This window comes from Geotrypetes seraphini, chromosome 18 (assembly GCF_902459505.1).
Source record: "Geotrypetes seraphini chromosome 18, aGeoSer1.1, whole genome shotgun sequence".
In the NCBI taxonomy this organism is placed as follows: Eukaryota; Metazoa; Chordata; class Amphibia; order Gymnophiona; family Dermophiidae; genus Geotrypetes; species Geotrypetes seraphini.
In genome coordinates, this window is record NC_047101.1 from 2,096,482 (window position 1) to 2,124,176 (window position 27,695).

Sequence of the window (27,695 nt, forward strand, 5' to 3'; positions counted from 1 at the left end):
GTTTATGATTGCTCTGTAGATCACGGGGGTTGTCCGGTCTCTTGTTTCTTGTAAACCGCATCGATCCGAGAGGTTTTGTGGTCTAGAAATGCGATGTAATGGAATGGAATGGAATAGAGAAAAAGGAAATAAATCACTGGTTCACTTCACAAGAAAGAAGAGATCAGAAAGAGAAAATTAGAGGGATAGAAGGGAAGAAGAAAATAAAGGGATGGGGTTTGAAAGGATAAACATAGGTGTAAGTTCAGGAGATTCCTCCTATGCACCCAAGCATCCTTCTAGCTTTTGCTGCTGCCTTTTCTACCTGTTTGGCCCTATTACATCATCACATATGATCACACCCAAGGCTCACTCCTCTTTCTTGCACAAAAGTTCTTCACCCCTACACTGTCCCATTCCCTCAGGTTTCTGTAGCCCAAATGTAAGATCCTTCATGCTAAAATGACAGAAAAATGAACAATATGAAAGCGCTGTTACTTAAAGTCTGGTGGTGGGGGGGACACACCTGAGTACATATACATTCAACAATCTCTTCACCACATCGTATTCAGCTGGCAGTGGTCCTGGTGCCTAATTAAATTATGTATGTATGTTTGTTTAACATTTTATGCTTGTTACTATGGAAACCACATAGGTAATATATGGTATATAAATTTTTAAATAAACATATAAATAGACCCGGATATTTAGTGGTAAGCCATTATGTGGGCCCCAGAGCTGAATATCCTGGGCTAATATCCAGGGCTAATATGCCTGATGCTGACCCCCAGGGCTTATTGGGTCAAGGCTAATATTTAGTTGGAGCCCACTTAAGACTGTTATGTAGGTCCTGGCTGGATATTGGCTGGGACCCGCATAACTATTGAAAGGCACTATGGAGCACCAAAAGCTCCCCTCCTTCCCTTCCCCCTGTCACCATGAAGAGTAAACCAACCTTTCTCTCCCTGGGAACAGCCCCTAACCCCCAATCTCCTGGACTGGGTAGGACCCCTGAACCTACCTCTTTATCCTTGATGGTCCGGTGGGGTGATGAGGGCAAGAGCAAAGCCCATTTGCTCCTTCTTCCTTGAGGAAAATGGCTGCCATTAGCCTTTCTTGTCTGCTTAATTTGCTTTGTGTATTGGCTTATTTATAGAGGCTCTTCTCTGAAAGATGGGTACTCAAAAATGTCACTTCATAGTGTAAACCCAAAAACTCTAATGTAATTTTTATTTCCTATTCACCACTGATCTGGATGCACAAAACTTTTTGCCACTCGATTTCCAACCTTAAACCTCATGGGTGTATTGTTTGCCAATCATAAATATGTTTCTACTCTTTTCTCTCCAAATATAAAAAAAAATCCTCTCCTTGCAATAAAATCTCGACTCTTCTTTCATGTGAGACATTTACAGCCAGTACGATACTAAACTAGGAAATAATCCTTCCAGAAAACCAGCAAGGCATCAACTTTTTCTCTTAGCATGGTGTTTTATTGGCAGTATTACACTGTATGTGCTGAGGTCAAGGAGCATGTGACTCCGCCCACCTTGTGACATCATCCACATCCATCCACCCATCAAAGTGGAACTCTGGGGCCAGGCTTAGTATCGAAGGCCTAAGGTAAAGGACACGTCCAGTTTCTATATCTTGTCCTGTGCTTCCTCAGTGCTATTAACATTGTAGAATGACATTGGATAGACTCGTTTATAGTTGGAATCTGGGCTTTTTCCTTTATTCTTTGTTGGCCTGCATCTTATGGGACTCATTCATTACAAATAAAATTCTATCAGGGTTTATCAAAAATAAATTTGTTATCTACAGGTGACTCAGAAAAATATAGCAAAACTTCCGTAGGGTACACAGAATGTCATGTGCTATCCCTTTATGTATTTAGATTTCTATCCTGTCTACCCCAAAGAGCTCAGAACAGGTTACAGTCCAATATCTGTTTTACTTGTATTGTAACCACCCTCACTGTCCCAAACGGGCTCACAATCTAAATTAAAGTGCCTAAGAGAAAAACATCACTTATATAAAAAGATAAATAGAAAGGAGGAAAGAAGGAAGAAGACACCCCAGAAAAACTTCAAAACATTGTTAACAAGGAACCCAGAAAATCCAAGAAGAATGAAGTAATGGGGGTAGAGTAAGAAATAAATATAAATAGAATATCAAGCAGAAAATAAAATGAAATGTTATCAATTAAAATAAATGAAATTCAAGTCTGTTTATAGATCCAGGTTTCATTCTGGTCCAATAGAACATCACATCCACCTCATCTTCACTAACTTCACTTATGGAAGGATAAACCTTCTGGAATTCCAATATAAGCCATCAAGCCAAATTCCCCGCAGTTGTTGTGGGAGGCAGCTCCAGGCAGAGGCCACGGGTGAATGCCCGCAGATACACAACAGTTATAGTCAAGATGCTGCATGGCAGATTGAGGGCTTGAAGACAAACAGCAGTCCCTCTGCCGTCAACAACATCGGTCAACAATGCCATCACAGCACCAGTCTTTCCGACTCTAGATCAATGGGCCCACTGCCAGAGCAACAAGATCCCAAGTTCCGCCCCAGCAGGAAGGGTAGGGCCTGACCCTGTGCCACCAAACAAAACAGCCACAAGCAACAGAAGAAGGGAACTAGCGGGAAGCAAAAACAAATGCAGGCATACACTTCCCATTCACTGCACAGAAAAGCAGCCACAGCATCAGACCCCAGAGAAAGGAGGGCTGTTATCCTCCAATGGACATCAACGCAGATGAACATGTCCCAAGTACAACAGCTAGGAGGCATTCTACCATTGAACCAAAGAACTAACAGTCAAACAAAGAAGAATCTGACTGAAGCCTCTAGTACACTCAGACCAGATTCAAGCAAACAATACAAAGTGGGATTGCATAATGGTTACTGCGGATGGGCAGTCTAGACGTGCAATTTGGCCTTTATCTGCCATCATGTTTCTGAATGAACAAAAGTAGAACAAAAAACAAAATAAATCAAAATAAGATAAATGAGGGAGGGAAGCACCATAAACCACGACCTAGCCAGATGCCATCTTGGAATCTACTTCTCAAGCTGTTTCATATTCTATGACTACAAGGTGCAAACCTCCTTTCAAAGGGCTTTATTGATAGTTCCTGACTTATAAAAATCAAGTTGGATGTCCTCGAGGAAAAGAAAATTCAGTCATGTTGCTCTGAAAACATTGTTACTTCGTCCTCGTCAAGAGTTGAAACTCACATCTTCTATTTTGCCACAAACGTAAATTGGGTTTATTTATGCAACATTTAAATACTATAGGGTAGAGTTACCCATGGCTCCAGAAAAAAGAGGATGGACTGAGATATCCGGGTTTTACTTCCATTGAAAGCAATGGAAGTAAAACCCAAATGTCTCAATTCCTCCTCCTTTTTCTGGAGCCACATGGTAACCTTACTGTAGGGTCAATCACTGAGAGTTTGCATCTGGGATTTGCTGATTTTAAACAAGGTAAATGTTGCTTGAAGAACTTAGTTTTATTGTGAATGTTAAATTTATTGGCATTTATTATATCTGTTCTATTATATATTGTAATGCAGTGTGCTTGATAATATTCTTTGCTTGGGCAACTCATTCTGAGCTGCTTTTATTTTAAAGATATATTAAAGAAATCAACCTACCTATGTCTACTTTCTGTTGATGACAGTCGCATGTTCTTTGTTCTTGTGGCTCATATTGCAGCTCTTTACATCCTGCCCTAGCAGTAGGGTTGCTGAGGTGACTGTTGCTACTGCTGGGATAACTATTAATGCATAGGAACATGTTGCACCAATTTTACTTACTTTTGGAAGATTGCATTGGTTACACGTCTTCTTCAGCTGGGACCTGCTTTTTTTGATCACATTTCTGGTGCAGAATTCACAAGCAAGAACTCTTTGTTCATATCAGCCGGCCTTGCTTTCTACCTGTTCTCTTTCTTCAGCAATTTCAGTGGCAATTCTATAGCTGCCAGATTTATGCCACATACTGTATGTGTTTTTATAGAATTCTAGTGTTAAGTCAGCAGAAATAGGCCTACAATTATGTGCACCCAGAATGCCTTGTCAATAGCACACTTAAATGTGTGTGTCTAAAGGGGGCACTTTAGCACGCAACCTAAGTTACCTCTGTGAACACTGTTAATAGCCCCACCCAAGAGCCTTCCCCTGTGAACACCTTCTTGCATTTACTTGGTAAGTAAGTTGTCCACTAAAGTTTTCGAATACTAGCACTGATGTATCTGACATCACAGATATATGCAGACATGCTAACATTTTATAACTTACTTATGCACTTGGGAGCTGATTCTACAAACAGCGTCCTGATTGTAGGTGGTGGTAGACATCCTACCACCATCTCACCAGTCAATCGTGATGCACATATTTTTTTTTAATTCATGCCGCAAAGGACGTCTACAATATAGGTATCTGGCTTGCACCTACGGAGGTGTCTAGGCATGCCTACTGATGCTGAAGGCCAGCATGGATTTGGTTTCACAAGAAGTAGCCTTGGGTGTCCGTAAATGTCCCTATGTGACTTCATAGGTACAAGACAGATGCCTTTAATGTAGGTCTGTAAAATGCTGGCCTACATTGAAGACGTCTGTCAGAAAAAAAGGCGCAGTTCTCTAAAGGTCGCCAATGCGTGATTGACACACAATGGCAGCCACTTCTTAGGCAACTGCTAAGATCAGAGTCCTTTGGGTGTACATGAAACGAGGGGGGATTCGTGCCTTCCTTATACAATTTCTTGTAGTTTTGCACAAGGATTGGCCAGAGTTTTGATAGCTGTTGGCTTGACCTGTTTATGTGACCAGGGCTGATATGAGGAAAATGATCATCTGAATACCCTCCTTTTACATTCCAAAGGGTGGAATGGGTTGGCAGGACTAGAGGATTCCCTTTGTTCAAACAAGGGTTGGATGATCAAGAAATTGGGCAAATAGGAAGGTATCCATGCCAACATAGCTTATGTGATGATACCGTATGAACCTGTATTATTGTCATTTTTTTCTAGATCATCATACTTAAGAAATCAAATAACACAAATTGTACCATTCAGATGCTGATTTGATGGTTCTGTGAATTCCTTTTGGAATCTCACCAACACAGAATTGTTCATACAAAACTACACAAAAAACCACAGCAAAAAAAAACAACCATCTGCACCAGTTGTTGAGATTTCTCTTTTCTTTTTTTTCTTTTTGTCTCTTAGCTTTAAAATGTTACAAACATCAGGAGAACAAGCAATGGCTTTTTAGTAAATACAAGAATTTTTTAAACTATACACACTTTTTTTTAATCACCGTGTTGGGTTTTTAGACAATGATTCAGAATACAAGACAAACACAACTCTTTATTAAATTGGTATTTTGTTTTGTTTTTTTTCAAGGACTAGTAAGATGGATGGTCACCATAGGTCTGAATGATACAAAGCTGTCACCCTGTGCTGGAGAGGTTCCCACTGCCCCGTTCCCCTGAAAGCTGGCATCAGTAAGGCTATTCTTATCTTCTTATGTTCATTATATGGTTGGCAATGCCTCTGTACCACTGGGATGGTTTGAAGGATCCTAAGGTTCCCCACAGTAACTGTGCTTGCACAACTGGAATTAGAGGCAACATTTCATATTCCCCTTGTATCATACGTGACTAAAGTTACAGAAATTTAAACTGAAGCAATATGAAATGAAGCACTGGGTACAGCGCTATGGTTTTGCTGTTGTCAAGAATATATAATCTCCAACATTGAGATCAGGTGATGGAGCCTGATCTGTTCCCATTTTCACTTTCATGTGGATGACTGTATTTGAAATTCTCCAGTTCCTGCTCATAAGACCTGTATACACAAAGCTGCCACCTAAAACATAGTCCTGCTTTATTGTGATGCTCAGAAATAACCTTCATGATGGATCTAGTGCCGAATGCAGTTGAGGCCTCTCAGTACAAGAGCAAAGTAGAACATCTTTCCTAGTCCTCCTTATCTACTTTGTTGAGCAGGCCAGTGTTACATCTAGTAGAAAAAGGAAAGGAAACCCAAAAGTGGGTTTTCCTCTGTGAAGCCATTGTGGGCTTCATAGCCCTTTGTCCCATATCCTTTTAATAGGCTAAATGCACACTGCAAGAAATAATACTCAATAATTATGCATGGGGCACTGAAACCACAGCTAGGTTACGGGGGGTCAAAATCCCTTTGTACTAAAAGGTCATGATGCACAGATACAAGGAGAGCATGTGATGATTTTGCCTCTGTTAGTATATGTAATTCATGTACTAAACTTCCTTCATATCCTACTCCAGATCCATCACTCAACATTCTGTAGGTTTTCATTAAAACATATAGTGACCATCCAGTTTGGTAATTCTAGACAAGTTGAGATGACGGAATGGAACAATGTATGGGAAAGAGCTCAAAGTGGATTTAGTTTGTTACAGAGACAACCATTGATAACAATTGTAAAACACATGAACCATGGTCAACAGAGTGGCTAAGAACCCCAACACATACTGTATGAGCACACAGAGAAGGTCCCTTATGGCATGAAACAGAATATCTAACCCACCCTTTTGTACACAGAACACAATCTTTTTTTCCTTCTGTTTTTCCCTCTACTTTTTCTAAAGTATTGCGGTCTAACTGATATGGCTTTAACTATTGAAAAAAGGATAGGGTGTTAATGGAATGGATTTGCTCTCTTGACAAAGTAAGAAATGGTGAACTATGAATCCATCAACTGTAGCATTCAATGTGTCTTTATGGAAATAGAAATGGTGAATTGGTGGAACCAGAGAGGAAAGAGCCAGAAGTTTCCCAACACCAGAATGAGGGAAGGTTAATAAGAGTGTGCTCTTAAACGTGGCACCATTAACAGAACTGACCGGAGCAGGGGCCACTTTCTGTTGTCCCCTTGTTTCTAAAGATAGAATAATTTCAATGTTTTTCTCTCTAAAGTAAAATTTTCATTAAAAGGAAAAACATTGGTGAATTATACACATGGCCTGAAAATCTGGAAAGTATCTTTTGAATAAAATATTGGGTTTCCATGTTGGCAGTAGCCATGAAGGTTGTTTAGGATGTCACTATGATTCGATGCAGAAGACAAATTTTGTGGAACAAAATGGTGTCACTGCAAGGACAGAACTATTGTTCGTTAAGAAACATTGCTAACAGCAAAAACATTTCTGTACTAAGTTTGCTTTAGTCAGCAACTGTAGAGTTCTCTGTTTAATTGAATGCCCATTGCTTTCTGAAAACTTTTGCTCTCTGTAAGCTCCCTGTGATCTGCATGGGGCTTTATAGGCATAGAGCAAGTCTTCTAGTTTGTCAGATTTGGTTCCACCCCCCCCCCCTCCGAAGAACATCAGGCTGCTGTCTCCAAAGAAAGTCCCAACCCTCATGTAAGAACATTCTTTCTGAATTTAAGGCCATGATGGATGTTTCGCTGATGCCAATACTGAAATTTAAGAGGTGTTTGAAAATAGCTCATCTCTTCTGATTTATGCAAGAAAGCCATTGCTGAAGCAAAACTGGAGGTTTTGCTCCGAGTCCTAAGGAACAGGAAGATGATAGACTGGTGTGGTCACCCGTTTACCAGTTTCATTTCTTTTGCACAGTGTGCTTGAATTCTCATTCTGAGGGTCTGAACAGCAAACATATAACAGAATTAAGAACAAACCTGAAAAAGTCTATGGCTTTACCTCCTGCAGGATCAAAATCATCAATCCCTCTCATTGACCACTGCATTCCTGGCCCTAGTGCTGGAAATGAGCCTCAGGCCACAGATTCTGAAAGAGTGACAATAGGAATGACTTGAGAAGGAGGGGGGGGGGAGGCTGACATGCAGCAGCAGTACCCCTCCCTCATGGATCACAGCTATTTGCCCAATGAGAAAATATCTGATAGTTAACAGATGGGATTAAAAATACAATCCAGCCACTCTTTCCACCTGCTTGTGAATTAAAGTGAACCTGCCCTTTCGTGTGGGGAACTCCACCAGATGTTGACCCATCTCTGACTACTGAGAGCGAAACCATGAGACAGGACCTGCATACCCAGGGCTTCTTCTTAGCAATAGTCTGGAGTTGTGGGTGGTGTTAATGCCTCATTGTAGGTTTAGGGAACTATCCCCCGTTTGTACAAAAGCGTAGCGCAGTTTATAGCGCCGGCCGTGGCGGTAACAGCTCCTACGCTCATAGTAAGCATCAGAGCTGTTACCACCATGGCTGGTGCTAAAAACTATGCTACGCTTTTATAAAAGGGAGGTGGGGGGTGGGGTAAGTGAAATATTTTCCTTTTTTCATTCAAAGGCTGTAAGGAAGTGCGTTTTGGGAGACCCACCCAAACACAAATCAGGAGAGTTTAGCTTTACTATAGTGTGCTGAGAAACGTTCTACAAACTTGCAAAATAGTTGTGTTCATTTGGAAGCTGAAATCTTCAACCCTGTAGAAATGTTTAAAAAAGGTAGGCATTGTGCTTAGGCAGGATTCCTGGGCACACACTACATAGAATCCGATGCCTTAATATAGCGACTTGTCCTGTAGCAAACCCTCGCATGAACACATTTTGCTTAAACAAGCCAGAACTATCCTGCTGCCGTCTCTGTAGTAACATTTCTGAAACCAGCAGCTCAGGTGTTATCCAGAGATTAGCAGGAGACCTGTGTGGCTGCATTAGTAGTTGTAGGGTCCCTTCAGGTGAGGAATACCTTGCTAGTATATCTTGACATCAGGGTTGAATGATTCCCCTGAGGACCCAGCTAGTCTTGTCTGATGAGAAGGTTAAAGAGGACAGATTGAATATCCGGGTTTTACTTCCATCGAAAGCAATGGAAGTAAAACCCAGATGTCTCAATTTGTTCTGCTTTCTCTGGAGCCATATGGTAACCCTAGCTGAGACCATCCACACTCGATCTACCTCCTACTGGGTCTTATGGCTGTAGCAGTTCTTAAGTTATCTGGATAGTGCTGTTCAAACTTTCTCTACTTTATAAACTAAATTAAAGTTTGGCAACATTGATGCCAAAACTTGTAGGGTTATCATATGGCTCCAGAAAAAGGAGGACAGATTGAGACATCTGGGTTTTACTGCCATTGTTTTCAATGAAAGTAAAACGCGGATGTCTCAATCCGTCCTCCTTTTTCTGGAGTCATATGGTAACCCTATGCCAAAGTAATCTACCTTATTCTCCTCATCCTACCTGTTAGGTTCAAAACAGGTAGAAACAAAACTATCTTCAAAGATGCCTGCATATTCCTCACTTGCAGAGAAATACAAGAACCCAATACCTGAGATTTTCCAATGAAGTAGAATGTCTTCCATGCAGCAAAGGAATGAAAATCACTGAGGAAAATCACTTTGGTCTGGTCAAAACAACAGAGACAGAATCCAAAATACTCAAAACACTGAAGCTATTTAGCCTGAAAGAGAGATGCAGCTGAATGGTTTGACTGGCTAACAAAAAGGAAACCGGAAGTAGCCACTAATGCAGCTTGGCAGGAAGTAGCTGGTGGGAGAAAAGCAGGAGTGAAGGGAGCAAGCGGATCAGCAATGGCCTTGATCATCAATGCTTTTGCTCTTTCTCACGGATGAGACTATATGAAGGGACAGACAGAAGTAGCAGTTTCCAAAAAGTATAAAAAGACAGGGCTCAGGATTCAAAGGCAGGAGTGATTGTAGCCCAGATAAGAACTGGTGAGAGGAATATTTGGCTGGACCGTGCAGCTGAATATTTCCTCTGACCGCTTCAGCACTAGCCGGATGGCGCTGGGACGGTCCATGTGCAGTCAGAGATTATCCAAACACCTGTCCAAGGTGCTCTCTGGATAAGGAGCTGAAAATCACGTGGTTAATGCCACCTGCTCAGCGCTCTTTCGGGCTAGTCGGTGGCAGCCACCATTCAGAGCCTGCCACTAAATGCCAAGCAGTCAATGACTTACTATCAGGGAAACAGGTTTGAAGCAAGTAATAACACATTACAGAAACAGGAATTCAGAATAGAAACATTGTCAAAACAGTTGGTCCATTTTCAGTTGTGGTTGGTCCAAAGACATGAAACTGCTTTTTGTCAGTCAAACAGACTTATTGGAATGTGTAAGACATTAAATCCTAGAGCCCCCCCCCCCCCACCTCCCCATTTCTCTGCCTGTTTCTCCTTTTCCATCTAGAGGAGTCTTTCTGTGATGCTATGTCCCTTCACAATTTTCCTGCTTTATAATATTAACAGTGCAGTCACCTAAATTTCCACAACAGACTGTCTTGAGACCAGACCTGTACAGAAATTACCATCATCTCCTCATTTGGAAAAAAGGTGCTGGTCTACTCACCCAATGACTCCAGAAAACAAGACCTGCTAAAGTCAGCGTAGAAAGAAGATAAAAGGCAGAGAAGTGCTTTGTCCGTTTATAACCTAGGCTGCTTTTAAAAAGCACAGTGAGATGATTTTTTAAACTCTGTATATCTTTGTATGAAAAAGTTCAAGTGCTGATTTCCATGAAACTTCGGTGAACCCGCAGCATTTCATAGGAACATGCAAGCGAAAGGTGATCTGAACCAGAGAAAAGTCTGCAGCCTTCCTCTGTCTTTGTCAGCTAATCTCCTCCTCACCCCCAACTGCCAGATCCTCCAGAAGAAAGCTAGCCACATGCTAGCACAGACTCTTGAGACTGCAGTTCAGTTTTGGCAGGCTAAGGGATTTGTTCTTCCACTTTCTCCTTTTTGCTGTGTTGGCTGGTGGCACACAAGGACGTGATTTAGGCTTTGCCATCAGAAGGTGCCCACACAAGACTTCTGAGTGACTGAGCATCTTAAGACAGACAGTATGCAGGTTTGACCCTACAGCTGGTGCTAGTTTGTCTAGGTCAGGGGTGGGCTAATGGTTCCACTGAGCCACATTATTGATTTCTGCCTGTTCCGGGGGCCTAAGGAGCCTGGGAGCAGGGATCTCCCTCAGAGCTGTGCTAGTGGAATTAGGATCTTCCTCAGAGCTCTGATTGTTAGGAAACAGGGGATGCCTCCTTTGGGAATCCTGCAAGGGATCAGATCTCCCATTGGTGAGTTAGGGGGAGAGAAGGGAGACTGTGCAAAAAAAAGTTTGAAGCCCAATGATCACTAAAGGAATCTCTAATTGGCCCTTTGGCTCTTAGTAAATCAGTCTTCAAGTCTGCAAATTCAGAAGTCTCTGCACTAGGCCATGCTAAAAGGGAACACAACGCCTCAGCGGTTCATGCTGCTGCTGAGCAATAGGGCAATGAATGGTCGAAGGCTATGCCTTACAGATAACGTCACTCACCAGGTGTAGCTGTTACCTGAAATGCAGCTCATTTCCACATGTTAACTGAATGAGAAACCTCTGGGAATATCCCCAACAGTTAATATTGATCTTGGCATGCCCCTCTTCAAACGGTTAGGGGAAGAGATCTTTTCCTAGGGCTTCAACCTCTGGGACTGACTAGTTCTCACCTTCTTTCACAGCTATATCACAATCAATTTTATTGATTTATTTGGTTCATTTATCTGTCACACCACCCGACTGAAAATATTCAGCTGTACTTCCACCATTCCTACCTCTGAGGAAGGGGGATAGTAACATAGTAGATGATGGCAGATAAAGACCCGAATGGTCCATCCAGTCTGCCCAACCTGATTCAATTTAAATTTTTTCTTCTTAGCTATTTCTGGGCAAGAATCCAAAGCTCTACCCAGTACTGTGCTTGGATTCCAACTGCCAAAATCTCCGTCAAAACCTACTTCAGCCCATCTACACCCTCCCAGCCATTGAAGCCCTCTCCAGCCCATCCTTCACCAAACAGCCATATACAGACACAGACCGTGCAAGTCTGCCCAATACTGGTCTTAGTTCAATATTTAATATTATTTTCTGATTCTAAATCCTCTGTGTTCATCCCACCGTTTTCCTCTCCATCACCTCTCTCGGGAGCGCATTCCAGGCATCCACCACCCTCTGCGTAAAGTACAATTTCCTAACATTGCTCTGGGATGGGTGGGAAGTCCTTACCACTCACTTATTGCTGCTGCTACCCTACAGCTGGCTGCTGCTGTCACATTTTATGACATGCCCTTGCTGAGGATATTGGCAAAACCAGGCTAAAGCATTGGAATGCAAATTTGAAAGAGATGAGAGGGTCAGAAAAGTCTCATTTCTGTCTGTGGACTCACAGTGTGCCCACCCCTGTTCTAGACCATAAGAAGATCACAAATAGAGGAAGCAGGCCAAGGACTCAAGAGGCCCCTGGCTAGCAAAGTCCAAATGGCTGACATCCGGTGCTGCCTTTTGGCCATTCTCTTGAGGATAATTCATCCTTGCAAGGAATGTGCTACAACAGCGTCTTCGGCTGCAGTCCTGGAGGGCCACAAACAGGTCTAGTCTACTATGCAAAATACAGCTGATGAATATTCAGAGCTGTTTGCAATCTTCCCTGAGAACTTGTGAGCTTGGAGGAGATAAATGGCTGACTCAGAACCAGAACAGTTGCAGGACTTTTCTTTCTGCAAAAAATTAAGGCAGTGCAAAACTGGAGTCTGAAAAATTAGACAGTGACACAGGACAAATTTGTCCCCATCCCCATGGGCGAGTTTTGTTGCTGTCCCATTCCTGCAAGCTCTGCCTTAACTGCACAAGCCTTGAACACTTAAGATTTTAAAGTGTTTGAGGCTTGGGCAGATGAGGACGGAGCTCGTGGGGATGAGATGGGGATAAAGACATCAGGCGAAATGGGAAAAATTTGTCCCCGTGTCATTCTCTATGGCACAAAATGAAAACACAATTATAGAAGCACAAAGAATATTGATAATAATAATAATAAAAAATAAATCGAGCAGCTGTTTAATAAGAACAATACCCAGCAGGAGGTTTAGGGGTCACCTGTGGAGAAAAGCCAGGGCCAGCCCGCCCAAATCATCCCTTGCTCCACTGCTGGAGATCCCTATGCATGGCTTACAGGAAAAAGAGGCACAAATGTTCTCATGTGCTAGTCACAGAGTCTGTCACAGGAAACCTCTTGTGATAGAGAAGGATCTCGGAGCCAGTCCGTGCATGCTGTCAGTCTGCTGGGGAGGGTCACATAATACTGTCAAGGACACGACTCGTGGATCCCTGAGCAGCATCTTGTGCCACTTACGATGAGGAAGAAGTCCAGTGTGCTTTCCCCTCGATACCTTATTTTGTTTTCTAGAGCAGATGAAATTTATGATGTAGGGAGATCTGAGCTTTTCTCATGCTGGAGGGTGCTGGGTTCAATCACCCAGAAATGTAGGGGTGTTAGAGGACGCAGAAGGTCAACGCTGGCACTGCCAGACGCTAAGATCACACTCATGTATCTGACACATCATGGCGTTAAAAGTGTTACTGCAGGAGAAGAGGGGTTGGGTAGCAATTAAATGAGATCAAAGCGTATCAGACAGATGGAGGTAGCATTCTAATCAGCAGCTGCTCGGCACAGACAGTGGAGATCAGAGCACCCTCTCTTCTGGACATGCCCAGTCTGAGGGGCCCTAGGACAGTTTGGGGCTCAAGTAGTAGATCCAAGGATTAAACTGCCCATCTAGCATTTAATCGACTAGTCCCCTCATGCTTCAGGGGTGAGGGATGAGAACCCACTGACAGTCTGATTCCATCCAATGTGTTCTTGGGCTGAGACTGCACTGTTCAATCCCTATTAGGCTCTCCAGATCAGCAACTCTACCTCCAGATATCCAGGGCTCACCAGTGAAACACAGCCCCGGCAGTTGACGTAGCAGAGAAAGGACTTGAACTGCTAGGATTGGTTAAGAGGGAGTATTGTGAGAAGGCGTGAGTGTGTGTGTGGACTAACAGTATCAGCCGACAACTGCTTCCACTCCTTGCTGTTGATGTCTTTTATCACACAAAATGCTAATTCTACTGTGTTCTACTGTGTGATCATCTTCTGGGATCTAGAAGCAGTGATATGGTTCTACTTCACTGTGATACCATGAACTTTCTCCTTGCGTTTTGAGGAATTCATAATGGAATGGATTGTGGGCTTGGTCACTTTGATGGAAGCTTCATGGGAAATGACCCATGGTTTTGGACAGACGACATGTGGCACACTGGCTCCGAGATCCTTAATGACTTAAATGAAAAAAACTATCAGCTAAAGCAGGAATTCAATTTTTTTTTTTCCTCATTGTCCAGGGATGAGAGAAATTTTGTTTTGTTTGCCTTCCAATGAAGCTGAAGAAATGGTTTGGGCAGTGTGGTGTCATGGCACCCTGACCTCCACTACTTTTTGAACATGTCCTGCAGGGGTCCTGGCAGGTACTTGAGGACGGTATCCAGAATGCTCTCCTCTTCTTCCTCCTCCTCATCGCCACAGCCAGCTGGGATGGCTTTCTTTGGACGGGTTAAGCTACCTTCGCAGGGTTGCTCCATGGCGGCTTTCTCCTCTGCTTCTCTCTCTTCCTTCTTCTTCAGTCCATACTACATCCACAAAGAACCAGAGATACAAATGACACATGCGGAAAGATCAGTTCACACTGCAGAGGGTTCCAGCAGCAGGAGGTTCTAATCCCAGCTCTGCCAATGACAACTCTCCCTCTGTCTCAGCTCACTCAGTGCTCCTGCAGAGATGCATGCATATTTGGCTAGGATTACCAGATTTTACGACTGGATAATCTGGACCCCTAGACCCGCCCCCATCCCTGCCCCGCACTGCCTGCTCTCATCGGGCAGGACATCAGCGCATGCGCATTTGTCCTCCTGCCCGAAGGAGAAAGTGCCGGGTTTTGAAAAGCTGTCCGGACCTCCCGGACATGTCCTCAAAAGGAGAACATGTCCAGGGAAATCCGGACGTCTGGTAACCCCATATTTGGCATGCACCCTTAAGAGGGGGAATCTTATTACCAGATGCTGAGCATGTGGCAATGACTCCACTGGCCTGAACTGATGTGGCAATTTGGCTTCTGCTCCTCATGTTTTTTTCTAAAGGGCATGTGGATAATGTTCTCTTTTTCGAGGACAGTGTACGTTGGGAGAAGCAGCAGCCCTTCAAAGTTAGCAGTTTCTCGGTTCCAGAAAAACAAATTCCTTCACAACTCCTGCGAACCAGCACATGACTCAGATATCACAAGAAATGGCCAACCACTTTCTGATGACCATCTATTTTGAAGCTAATCGATATGTGAGAATGACACGGGGACACTATCCCTGTCTCTGCCCTGTTTGAGGCTTGTGCAGATGAGGGCAGAGCTTGCAAGAATGCAGCAGGGACAGGAAAAGAACTCTCCAGGATGGGATGGGAAAATGAGTTAAGAACATAAGAAGTTGCCTCCACTGGGTCAGCCCAGAGGTCCATCGCGCCCAGCGATCCGCTCCCGCGGCGGCCCATCAGGTCTATGACCTGTGAAATGGTTCCTGACCATTTCTATAACCTACCTCTGCTTCTATCTGTACCCCTCAATCCCCTTATCCTTTAGGAACCTATCTAAACCTTCCTTGAACCCCTGTACTGTGCTCTGGCCTATCACAACCTCTGGAAGCGCGTTCCACGGGGACAGGGAAAAATTTGTCACCGTATCATTCTCTGTATGTGACCTGCTGAGCAAAAAGTTACCAACAATATAGTCGGCATGTGACTTATTTATACCACAAGATAGAGGGATATCATCTGCTTAATCCTGCCAAATTTCAGCCTCAGGCATGGACTAATTACATCTATCACGTTGAGGTACCTGCAGTTTATAGGCTGTAGAACCTAAATTCATCCCATTCTTACGACCCTACAAAAATGAAAGCTGCTCCTCCAAACTTTTCCAGCCTTTATCTCTGTTATTTCTAAGCCACTTTTGGTACCGTTTCGCTCAGTGGGTCACATATTTATATGGTCTATTGGTTAGAGCTACAGCCTCGACATCCTGAGGTTGTAGGTTCAAGTCCTTTGCTGCTCCTTGTGACCCTTGGCAAGTCACTTAATCCTCCATTGCCCCAGGTATATTAGATTGTAAGCCCCCAGGGACAGGTAGGGAAAATGCTTGAGTATCTGAATGAAAACTGCTTCAACAACCTCCTTTGATAAGAGGTATATATAAACAAAGAGACATGATACAAGGGTATTAGGTACTCTCACTGATTATTCAGCCTGATTCCCTCCTGAACCGTTATACAAGAACCTACATATAATGACTCTGGCACAGCATCCGCCTCTCCACCCTCAAGTTCCAGCATTGTCCCCTCTCTTCCTACCCGCAGTCATAACAACCCACTTCTTCTATCCCAGCAGCTCCCTTCTCTCCTCTATTCTCCCTCAGCTCCCTCTATCTCTTCTCACCTCAGCCCAAGCAGCCTTCTCTCTACCTCTTCAGGTCCAGCAGACCCTCTCTGCTCTTTCATATTGGGCAACCTTTCTTTCCAAACTCTCCCCCAACCCCAGCAGCATTCTCTTTCTCTCCCCTCTTTCTCCATCCTCAAGTCCCAACAGAAGCTAGATTTCCCTCTCTTTCTTCCACTGCCCAGCACCAGTATCCTCCACTAGTCTCCCTTCCCCTGCTTCAGCATCACTTGGAATCCCCCCCCCCACTCTCCCTTCTCCCAGCTTTTGATAGCACAGTGATAGTAAGCTTGCATTCCAACTCTTTCCTCTCACCTGAGACTGGCAGTGGATCAAGTCACTTGAAAGAAGTGCACCCTGTGCACGCAGCTCAGGTGGCCTCCAGAGATAGGTACCATGCACACAATAAGTCACTCGTATCTGCATACATTCAGTCTGGAACCTGAGTTCCAGCCACAGGAGAACATAAGAATAGACTTACTGGGTCAAACCAATGGTCCATCTAGCCCAGTAGCCTGTCCTCATGGTGTCCAATCCAGGTCACTAGTACCTGGCAAAAACCCAAAGAGTAGCAGTATTCCATACAGAATCTCAAAGAATAGTAAGATTCCGGAATTCCAAAGAATAACAAGATTGTAGAATACCAAAGAGTAGCAACATTCCACGCTACCAATCCAGGGCAAGGAGTGGCTTCTTCCATGTCTTTCTCAATAACAGACTATGGACTTTTCCTCCAGGAACTTGTCCAAACCTTTCTTAAAACCAGCTACGCTATCCGCTCTTACCACAACCTCTGGCAATACGTTCTAGAGCTTAACTATTCTCTGATTGAAATTATATTTCCTCCTATTAGTTTTAAAAGTAGAAGGTTAAAGCTTCAATATACAGAAAGGTTAGAAAGGGGAGAGGGATGTCCTAAGAGGAAAACATATGGAAGCAGCACAGGACAATGCCAGGCAAAGACTGATCTGAAAGGAGAAAATGGACTGTAGAGTGTGCGAGGTTCAGAGAATGAAGTCAGACCTCAAAGAGGACAAGATGTGGCCATAAAGGAGGAAGAGTCACTGTACTGGAGAGGAGGCTGGCAGTAGTTAATCTAATTCAGAAAGGTTGATGGGCCTGGAAAATTATGCAAAGATACCCCAAATGCACCCAAATGCTGAATCCATGCAAAACTCCACTTGTGAAAATGTTGACAGGCAGCTAAGATTCTGAATGCATTATGACCGCCAAGAAACTCATTCATGTTTCCCAGACATCTTTGCAACACTCATTTTTGGCTGGATTCATAGTGGAAAATTGGAACTGGAGATGTTCTGTAAACAAAGCACACATCAGCAGAAATGGGCCACTGGTCAGCGTGTCAGATTCAGCAGCAGGTGAAGCCAATCTACCTCATGTTTTTGCGGTGAAATTCCTCATCCAGTCTCGGTTTCTTTTCATTTGGTGGGCTTGATATTTTTTGAAGCAAAAGAGGGGAAATCTTTTCCCATCAACCCCTCTCGTCACGTGGAGTCACTGTGGCACCAGCTCTATTAAAGGGCTAAGAGCCCCCTTCAGGTCATCAAAACTTGAGACAAAAAGCCAATCCCCATGGAAAGTATTTTACCTTTATTAAAAAACCAAAGAGTGAGATTTCACAAATTGAAAGCGACTTTGAAACCTTCTCATCTCCACTTATCTGAGCTGAAAGGATATGAGAACACTGCTAGATGTGGTGTATATAAAGGTCTTGGAAAATTATTGAATTAATGGACCTGGTCCTGCAGATCTGAGGAGATAACCACTCTTGTTGGCAATATTAAAGATCCCAGATCGTGCAAGCTCATATCTATGAGCCTCAACCATGCTTTGATAGAATAATACAAGTAGTTCTGTCACCTACCCAAAGGTACAGGCCACATGCGGTTTACATACAGCTGAGTTTTAAGACCTGCTCATGATACACACAGACATGAAGATCTTGTCGATCTGAAGAAATGGCCCCAGCTCCATTGCTTTTTCCTAGGATAAGCAGCGTAGAATCTGTTTTGCTACTTGGGATCTAGCTGGTGACAATTAGAAATGGTCTACTGGGCTTGATGGACTTTCAGTCTGTTCCAGTTGGGCAAGTCTTATATTTTTATTTCCCTGAGCTTTCGTGGTATTTGGGGCTGTGTCCTCAATGTGGAAGTACTTCTGTAGGTAGACCTGTGAGGATTTCACAATCATTTTTTAGGTCACATTTGCAAAATGATTTGTTTACAATTTCTGCTCTTCTTCTGCATGAAGCAGCTGCATTTTAATTGCAACACTAGAAGCTCCCCCTGCCCTTAGATTACTTGTAGTGGGTCTCTGAGTTCTTGCCAGCCTTCTAGAGGGAAACTCATTCATTCACTGCCTTCCCTGGAGCTGCTCTCACAGCTCAGCTGTCAGAGTAGAAGGCGTGCTCTAGCGTCAATGAAATGACCTTCCTGCAACCTTGAAATGATGTGATGTGACTGTGCTTTGATCTGCCATTAGACAGAAATCTTTCAGACATGCCAGGGAGCTTTCAGGCTGTTAAATAGCTGTCAGTCTGCAATTGTCATCGCTTTGAGATGTTAAGATGCATAGAACATGCTCCTATCTGTCTCCTTCCTGACACTTCTCTGGGCACAGTGTTTGTGGGTGTTAGCGTCATGCTAAGTAATTATACATCCGAGACCCCAGATATTCAATTGATACCAACAGCAACGGTGTCTCAATGTGTGCTTCCTGGGGAGGTATTCAAATCTATGGCAGAAAAATTTTCTAACTCTGACTTGCACAAGGTCTGTCCAAAAGCAACAAATGTGGAACAAGTCCCTATCTGCTATTTGTGAAGCGTGAAAAACAATAGTGGTCATGCCGGTATGAAAGGACTGTTCTTTTCAACAGCATTAAGTTGACAGCTTCACCCAGCTATCAATGCTTCTCAATCCAACTAAGGTTCCCACATGAGGAAGGCAAATTATTGCCGAAACATGGCCTGTGTTGGGTCTGGCCCTTCAGCCAAGCACTGAAGACATAGTGTGATTATTGCATTAGCTGCTATAGATTGTTATATTGTCTTTTCATGATTTTGTATATTGGATTATGTTTGTGTAATAAATAATTTTTTAAAAATAACTTTCCTCCTGACCATCCAGGGACTCGCTCTACATTTCTTGCTTTTGGACATTCCCGGTTTGTCTGTGGAATTGTGGTCCACCCTTAGCTGCGAACCTTTCCATTGATATAACGGATTTTGGCTGTTTTTGCACAAGGTCGGTTCATAACCCACAGGGAGAAAGAGAGAGGATGCAATTTACTACAATTGTGCCCTGAGTCTCAGACTTGGGGTGGGATTGGTGACCAACCAGACCTAGGCAGGATGGAAGAAAAGAAGTTGGTACTGTGTTGGAATGGATGGAAAAAAAAAAAAAATCATAGAAACTCTGATTTAAGTGTTTCATCACTTTTAAGTGAGGTGTAGTATCTGAAGGAGGAAGGAGGATGTTTAAAAATGTCCTCTAGCTCCTAATAAAATGGCAGCAAATTCTTCCTGAATCAAATTCATGATTTTTTTTACGTTGACAATGATGTCCAATTAACATAGTCTTCTATTAACCCAGATAGGAAATGAGACTTCAGCAGAGGAAGAAACATAGCCATGACACCAGAAATTAGGCTGGTTGGCAGACAGCAAGGTTGTATGGCTGGAATATTTTTCCCCCAACCTTAAACATTCTGGGTTGCTGTGACTGTGCCAGGGAATGCTAGACTGTTTGGGAGGCCTGGCAATTACAGACGTACAGTTCTGCGTTGACTGCAACCCTTGCGGTTTGCCATTTCATCATCTGAAGCTTCAGAACAGGCCTTCATCCATTAATAGCTCACTTCTTCTGAGGCCTTGAAAGGTAGAAGGGCCTAATGAAAGGAAGTAGAGAGCAGAACATTTGCACAGGCCTACTTTACCTCATGAGCCACAAATCAGTGGAACCCATTTGATGCATTGATGTTAAATGAGAATGTTCGCTCTCTAGGGCAATTCTGTGGTTTTCCTAATGGAATGCGTCAATATCTACGATAGAACCAAATCTCATAACACTGGCTAAAATCAGCTCAGATACTGGAGTCTTCTAAAGAGCTGTGCGTGGTCCCAATACGTCTTTCGGAGAGATCTATCCTATGTTTCCTCTCTTAAAACACCATGCACTAGAGAAGCCTTTACACCAGTCTTACTTACTATTTTCCACTAGGTCTCATCAGATAAACAAGCTGAGTGGCTTTACTACTTCTTTCTATCTAGTTCTAATGAATCAAGGACTATTCTAGCAACATCTCACAACATTCCTTCCCTTATCCTGCTCTGATCTGGAAGTCGACATCACGGCCTGATTTCTCCAGAATCATCTCACCATACACAATGATGAGGTGACTTTGCACAACAAAATCCCAGAATTCAGTTCCCCCTTGCAGACTGCAGATCTCACTTCAATTTTCTTGTATAGGAAAGGACAGCTGTGGAAGTATATGATTTCTTTTAAAGATAAAGCCACAACTCTAATTCTCTGGATGAAGCAGTAGGTCAAACCTTCCAAACAATGACATCCATACAATTCAACAAATAGTTATATTAGAGAATCTTCCAGAAGGGTTTACTTCAGTGAGGTATATTTGCAGGAAATGCTTGCTGATGCCTTGCAATTTATTTCTGTTCATACATCTAAACCCATATGAAGTCCCCTGTTCTGCTGTAACCCTAGATTTGGGACCCTGGCAAACCCCTCCTGTTGCATCACACACCATAGAAATCATTGAACACAATGGGAACCTCATTTGCATATCATGGCTCCCATTGTATTCAAATGATTCCTGCAGTGCCAAAATTGCCCCCCAGCCACGATGTCTAAGAGATTTCGAACATTTTGCCACTGCTCTTGAATTCCGTTGTCTCACTTTCCGACAGTGAAACAGTTGCGGCTAGCCGTGTCTAGAGCTAGCATATTTTTGTGTGTGGGTCCTCGCGAGTGGAATAAGCTTCCAGGATATTTAAGACAGCAATCTAGTATGAGTAGTTTTAAGAAAATATTGAAGAAACATCTCTTCTGTAAGATGAAATATGGGTCTTGATTTATAGCCTCTTTGTAATTTTAGCAGGCTTTACATTATTATTACTATGTTATATTGATGTTTGATTTGTTGTATTGTATGTGATTTTGTTTGTGTATGTATTTTACTGTGATTCACCTTGGGAAAGGCGGGGTATAAATAAAGAAATACTTCTGATATCATATGGAGTCCCTAGACCCCCATCTGAGGATTCCAGTTTCTCCAAAAAGATTGGAATTAAGTTCTTGGCTTTCACCGTGTCCACTTATAACTCACTTTTGCAACATGAAGTTACCATGGAAAATCCATCAGAAAAGAAACAGACTTCAAACTCAAATGAAAGCCCCTGAATCTTCACATCATACAATCAAAGACTGAGGGATGCCTTTGGTCTGCACTCTCTCCCTTCTATGATGTGATTGTAGATTATTTCAGCTCCGGCTTCTCAGTTACTTCCCTCTAGCTAAGAATCCTCTCTATTTATCTGCCGCTCTCTCACATTTTGGTACTGATTTCCCTCCAGCATGCCTGTTGAAAGGCTGTTCCATGCATCCAAAATATTTTCTAATATTATTTCTAACTCTACCATGTTTTGGCTTTCTACAATGACATTTTCTTGTCCCAGAATGTCACTTCCATGCTTAAAAGAGCCTTTGAGGTCTTCTTATAGGCATGCGTAAAATAAGTTTTGGAGTCTCTTATCATTTATGCTTTCTTCACCCTTAGGTAATGCCAGTTCTTTCATCCTCACTTTCTAGGGCTTATGCAACTCTTCTCTAGACAGCCTCCAGTTTGCATATGTTCTCTTGGAGAAGTTCCTACAGAATTGGACACAACACTTCCGATGAAGTCTCACCACCATTTTTCTACCGATTTTGCTCTCTCCATGCCACCTAGTATTCCTCTATCATGATGTTTTCTTACCATGAGATCACACTGAGAATTTCTTTTCTGTCTTATGGAAATAAATATCTCAGCCCCCAGGGATGTCAACCGAACATAATTTCTTTTCATTTCTTTAAAAATAAACAATAAATGAAATGAAAAAAATAACCATCCAACCATGAAAAAATTGACTGATTAGCTTGAATTCAGCCTCCCAATCCCTGTCAACACTGTGTAAGTTTAATTATCCCCATGAGCTCAGTGCCAGTCTGCACTTCTGAATCCCTCCCCCCCTACCTTACCCCAGCTGTGGATTTAATGGTGTCGGGAGTGATTTCAAATTAATCCTACCTAACTTCTACTGTGATTAAAAATGGGGTGGTTGATCTAATGCTGGCTTCACTTAGTAGTATGGACTGATTCAACCACAGAGCTGATGGTGCCAACCTCAGGCTGAAAAATACCAACAGCAGAGCAGGAGTGACTGGGGAGGGGGGGGGGTCACTCCTTCTCCATGAGCTTCTGTTGACCCAAGGATGGGATAAAGGGCATTTTGTGAAATAAGGGGATACGGGTGCTATATTTTTTGGCAAGAAGAGGAAGAGAATGAATCTGTCTAGGGCTTATGGCAACTTTTGTTTTGAAATGAAAGAAATTTCAATGTTTCTTGTTTCATTAAAAAAAAAAAAATGACAGGAAATTAAATGGGAGACTGTAATGCAAGGTCTTGGGTTTCCTTATCATGTGAATCTTAGATTTCTGCACATCACCGAGGGACAGCTTTGCCTTGTGGTCTTGATCAACCTTTATTCTTTAGATCTTTGTTCCAAGACCTCTAGTTTGGAAACCGCTGAAGGTGTAGATAAAACCATCTCAGTGTGGCTCTGCTTTTGATGCTGAAAAGTGAGGCGCTCTTGTGATTACACCTCGCCTTATCACATGGTAAATAATGTCTGCACAGTTTCCTCACCACATTCAATACAGCACCTTAGCAGGCTCTACTTGTATGCTGACGGCTCTGCTAATGAGCTCCTTCATGGTGCTCTGCCTCTCTCTATACAAGTTGTATTTCTTTGCAAAAGAACAACAAAAAAAGTCCTGTTTGGTGGTTGGAAAACATCAGATATAATAATTGCATCAGAATCTCCCTTACTTTGCATAAAACAGGTGCATACATGCATGAACAGCCTCCTGTTCCTGTTTGTCTTATGTCCGTGTATTATTTGTCTTATTAACTCCCCATGCGGTCAATTTTGTAAAATTTTTTTTAATTGTACACCACTCAGAAATTTGATTGACTGGTATAAGAAATTTTAATAAAATTTGAAACATACTACGGTAGAGATAGCTCTTTCCTCCAGTTGTGGGAAGAGGTAAAAGCTGACGCCTCAGTCTGGTGCCTATTGCATTTATTTAATGCAGATAAAATGAGGACTTTGGTTGGCAGTTCTTACAGAGTACTACTTGCTGACAATTTTGGCTCATGTTTCTGTGGCCATATGGCTTCCCCAGGCTTTGTGCCACTTGGACGTTTGCAGTCCCATTCCTGGCAAGATTCTGGATTGCAACATTGAGCAAGGTCACCTTGGACTGAACAGAAGAGAGATTGGGAGGAAGCCTAAAAGCACTGAGGGTTAGGCTAGAATCGTCTCCAGCCTGGAGTTTAAAAACTGTCTATGCCTTAGTGAAGGGGGGGGTGGGGAACGACAGATAATCAGAAACCTCATATGCATAGGCAGCAAGTCAAATTCTAGATTTTGGCATGTCAATTTGGGTTCTACAGTGGGGAGCAATTGAGCACTAATGGCACCTTGGCATGACTGTCATTGTAGAATTCTGGGGCAAACCTACGTGCCAAAACATAGGCACCAGTCCTTACACCATGTCAATGGTCACACCCACGTGCACCATGTTGATGCATATAACCGACGGCATTCTATAAGTTACATGTTACTTGGCGCCATGCCTATGGTCTGCCCATTTTCCTCCCATGCTTAAACCCTTCTTGGAGTTAAGCACTTAGAATTCAGCCTAGTGCACTTATGTGTGGAATCACCAATTAAAGGCACCTTTGCCATGCATAGCACCAGACGTGAGCTCACAGAATTGCCCCATAAGCAGTCTGAGGTCCTGAAAGTGCAATGAATTCTTTGGGTAAGACGTTTCTATAGAACTAGCCTCCACTAGCTCATGGATACTGTGCCTCTCACACATGACTGTTCACTTATACCGTATATATTCGAATATATGCTGAGATTTTTGGGCCAAGAAAATGGCCCAAAAACGGGGGTCTCATCTTATATTCGGGTCAGCGCCCACCCCCTCCTGGACTTGTTGCAGGTCTCCATTGGGCATGCTGTATCCCCTCCCACCCTCCATGTACCTTTTTGAATCCCTGGTGGTCCAGCAGTGTACCGGGCAGGAGTGATCTTTCTGTGCTCCTGCCCCACGCTGAGCTCTTCTGAATGGCTGCTGTGAGTTCTTGTGGTCCAGTGGCGTACCAGAAAGGAGTGAGCTTTTTACGTTCTTGCCCTGCACTGAACCGCTCACTGAATGGCTGCCACCAGGGCAGGGTACCTCGACCTACATTTGGATTGTCTTAAATTTGAGTATATATGGTATTACAAATACGGACAATTTCTGTGAACAGCATTGCTTTAAATAAAGGACTTTCTTATGGTTTTTTCTGTTTGTCTTCAAATTGATATTTTGGTTATCTCTGCTGTTTGGCATTTTTTTTAAAGTTCAATTTATACCAAACTGTGCATCCTTTTAATGCTGCCCTTCAGTGCTTAAATGATAAAGTGAATTGATGGTATTTGAAAGCACTGACCCAGTAACTTTCCCCTCCCCCTCAAATATCCATGGGTATTCCACAGCATCATGGTGGCATACGATTGCTATAAGCTATGCTGTATTATGTGCAAAGGAAGAGTGGTGAAGGGGGACTTTGTGCCAGTTCCCTTACAAATTTCTTTACTTCTGTGTGATGCCCCACTGCTGTGGCTATGTATAAGAGGAAGAATGGGGGAGAGTGGTACCTTATCCCGAATTTGCTGTCGCACTTTTTCTCTTTCAGCCTCCATCCGAGCGTGCTTGGCTTTTCTCTCATCTTCCTGTTGCCTGAGAGCTTCCTGGCGTTCTTCTTCCTTCTTCTGGGCATCAGGGTCCTTCTCTTCCTCTCCACCCAGCATTTTGCCCATGTCTTTAGTGGCACCTGTTAGAATATAAATACATATCATAAAACAGATGTGTTATAAGGAGAGATGGGAAAACAGATGTGTTGTAAGGAGAGATGGGGGAACAGCTGAAACTGAGAAGAGCTTTTGTCCAAACAGGGAAGACTCACTAATGTTCCTGCTTTATCTGTTGAACAAAAAACAAAATCCAACAGATCTGCAGTAAGGGCACAGTAGATAGAAAACAAAAAAGGAACTTCTGACACCTGTATCAAATACACAAATTGTTGTGCACAAACAGACCACCTTTTAACAGATCATTGGACCCGACACGGTCCGTGTTTCGATCAACTTATCTTCATCAGGGGTCCCTAGGTATGGTGGTCAAAGTAACACAACAATTTTCTCGGACATCATAGAATCAGGCAAAATTGATGAAGACAAGTGATCGCAAACATGGACCGCGTTGGGTCCCACAATCTGTTAAAAGGTGGTCTGTTTGTGTGCAACACTTTGTGGGTTTGATTAAATAAACATTGCCTGCATCTTGTACAGGTATCTGCAGTTCCTGCTTTATCTGTTCCTCCTGACCTTAGAAAAAGAGTTGCAATGTCAGTTCAGGTCTATACCGTAACATGGCAAGATGTTAAAACAGCAATTCTTAGCAATATACCACTAGAAAAATGCCACTGGGATTGGGGCTGGGGTATGTCAGCCTGATTATGCATCGGGGTGCAGCAGGACAGGACTGGAGTATGATGGCAGATTTATTTTTTGAGCTCTGAAAAAGGACATTTCAATTTGAATGTTCTCAGCAGAATGTAGAGCAATTCTCATCTGTTACACCCATTGCTTGGGGCAGAATGCCATCTTCCAGAAATCTTTGCGATGGACTTGGAGTTCACTGACTCCTGTTCGCTCCTTTTGCTGGGGTGGGACGTCCCAGTTTGAGAGAGTTCACTGGAGGAGTGTGCTACTGAGAGCAGCTTCTGCTATTATTTGGGAGGGGATACTCACTCAATTCCTTACTCGGCAGCCTTTTTGATTTAAAGGGCCATAAAGGAGGGTCAACTTACTTAATTCTAAATGCTATAAAAACATGCCACAGATCATGTATGGTGAAAAATAGCACAGTAAGGATAAAGAACAAGAACAAAAAAAGCCATGAAATGAAAGCCTTTTCCTCAAGTTAAGTGGGCTTTCACTATTAGCTTTATACAGATCAGGTCTGCACATTTGGGAGGAGCTCAATGATCTGCTCCTTGGTCTCACATATACCAGTATTATTCAGACAGCCAGGCACTCCCTCTTTTTAGAAAGAAAGAAGAGGTTTGGTTGTCAGGGGAGGTAGTGTCAGCTGACAGAGAAAGAGGGCAGGGGTGAGGGTATGCAGAGCAGAAATACATGGTTAAAAATATAATACAATATTCATAAAACAAACATAAGGTAATATAGAAAAATGCAAATAAATTCACATGTAATAAATATGGTTTTAGAGGGCAGGAGAGGGTCTTGTCTGTTTAAATCGCATGGAGTGGTCCATCCTGTGTTTTCACAAGCATTTCACCGCACACTGCTGCTGAAATTCTGGTGCAACCACTGTGGCACAGTCTGGTTAATATCACAGGGGTAAACCTATTTGTGATTAATAATTTGAATGTAGGAGGTTGTTTCAATTATGACCAGAAGGGTCATGAACTTTACTCTTGACCTTAGCCCAGGTTATATGGGCTGCTTTGAAATCCAGAAAGAATAGTGGCATAATTTCAACTGGATCAGATGGAAGAACAGTAGTGCTGGCTTCTCATCCTCTGCTCTGTTACTGCCGTGCTGAGTGTCACAGTCTGTATTTGAAAGCTTCTCTGCTAAGGCTCCACCGTCTGCCTTATGACTCCAGAATGAACGGCCTCCATGGAGCTATCCATGGTGCTGAATGATTCCTAGACAGTTATGGCTTACTGTACCTGCTGCCTTTGAATGAGTAGCAATTTAATCTTGTGGATTCATATGCCGAGGTGCAAAGGACAGTCTGACATAAATGCTGCAGAAGCTCCATGACACCTTTCGCTTGGGGTTTTTTTTTTTTTTTTTTTTGGTTTTTGTTAAAGCAGCAGGCTTAGAACTAGAGAAGCCAAGCTCAGATTCCACTTGGACAAGTCACTTAACCATCTATTCCCTGAAGTATAAACTTCAGTTGTAAACCCTCTGGAGACAGGAAAATACTTGAATGCAGCTT

At 42.9% G+C, this 27,695-nt stretch overlaps 1 protein-coding gene across 2 annotated transcripts in view; it reads right to left on the reverse strand.

Annotated features, from left to right (window-relative positions):
- Positions 1 to 12,874: 12,874 nt before the first annotated feature.
- The window catches only part of CPLX2 (complexin 2), a 93,944-nt gene continuing 79,123 nt past the window's right edge, over positions 12,875 to 27,695 (reverse strand). For both annotated transcript variants that reach the window (XM_033926860.1, XM_033926859.1), the window contains exons 3-4: positions 25,322 to 25,497; positions 12,875 to 14,455 (exon numbers count right to left, since the gene is read on the reverse strand). In XM_033926860.1, the coding sequence (XP_033782751.1) occupies positions 14,258 to 14,455; positions 25,322 to 25,497 (374 nt within the window). In that variant the 3' untranslated portion in view covers positions 12,875 to 14,257. The remainder of the gene's footprint in view (positions 14,456 to 25,321; positions 25,498 to 27,695) is intronic.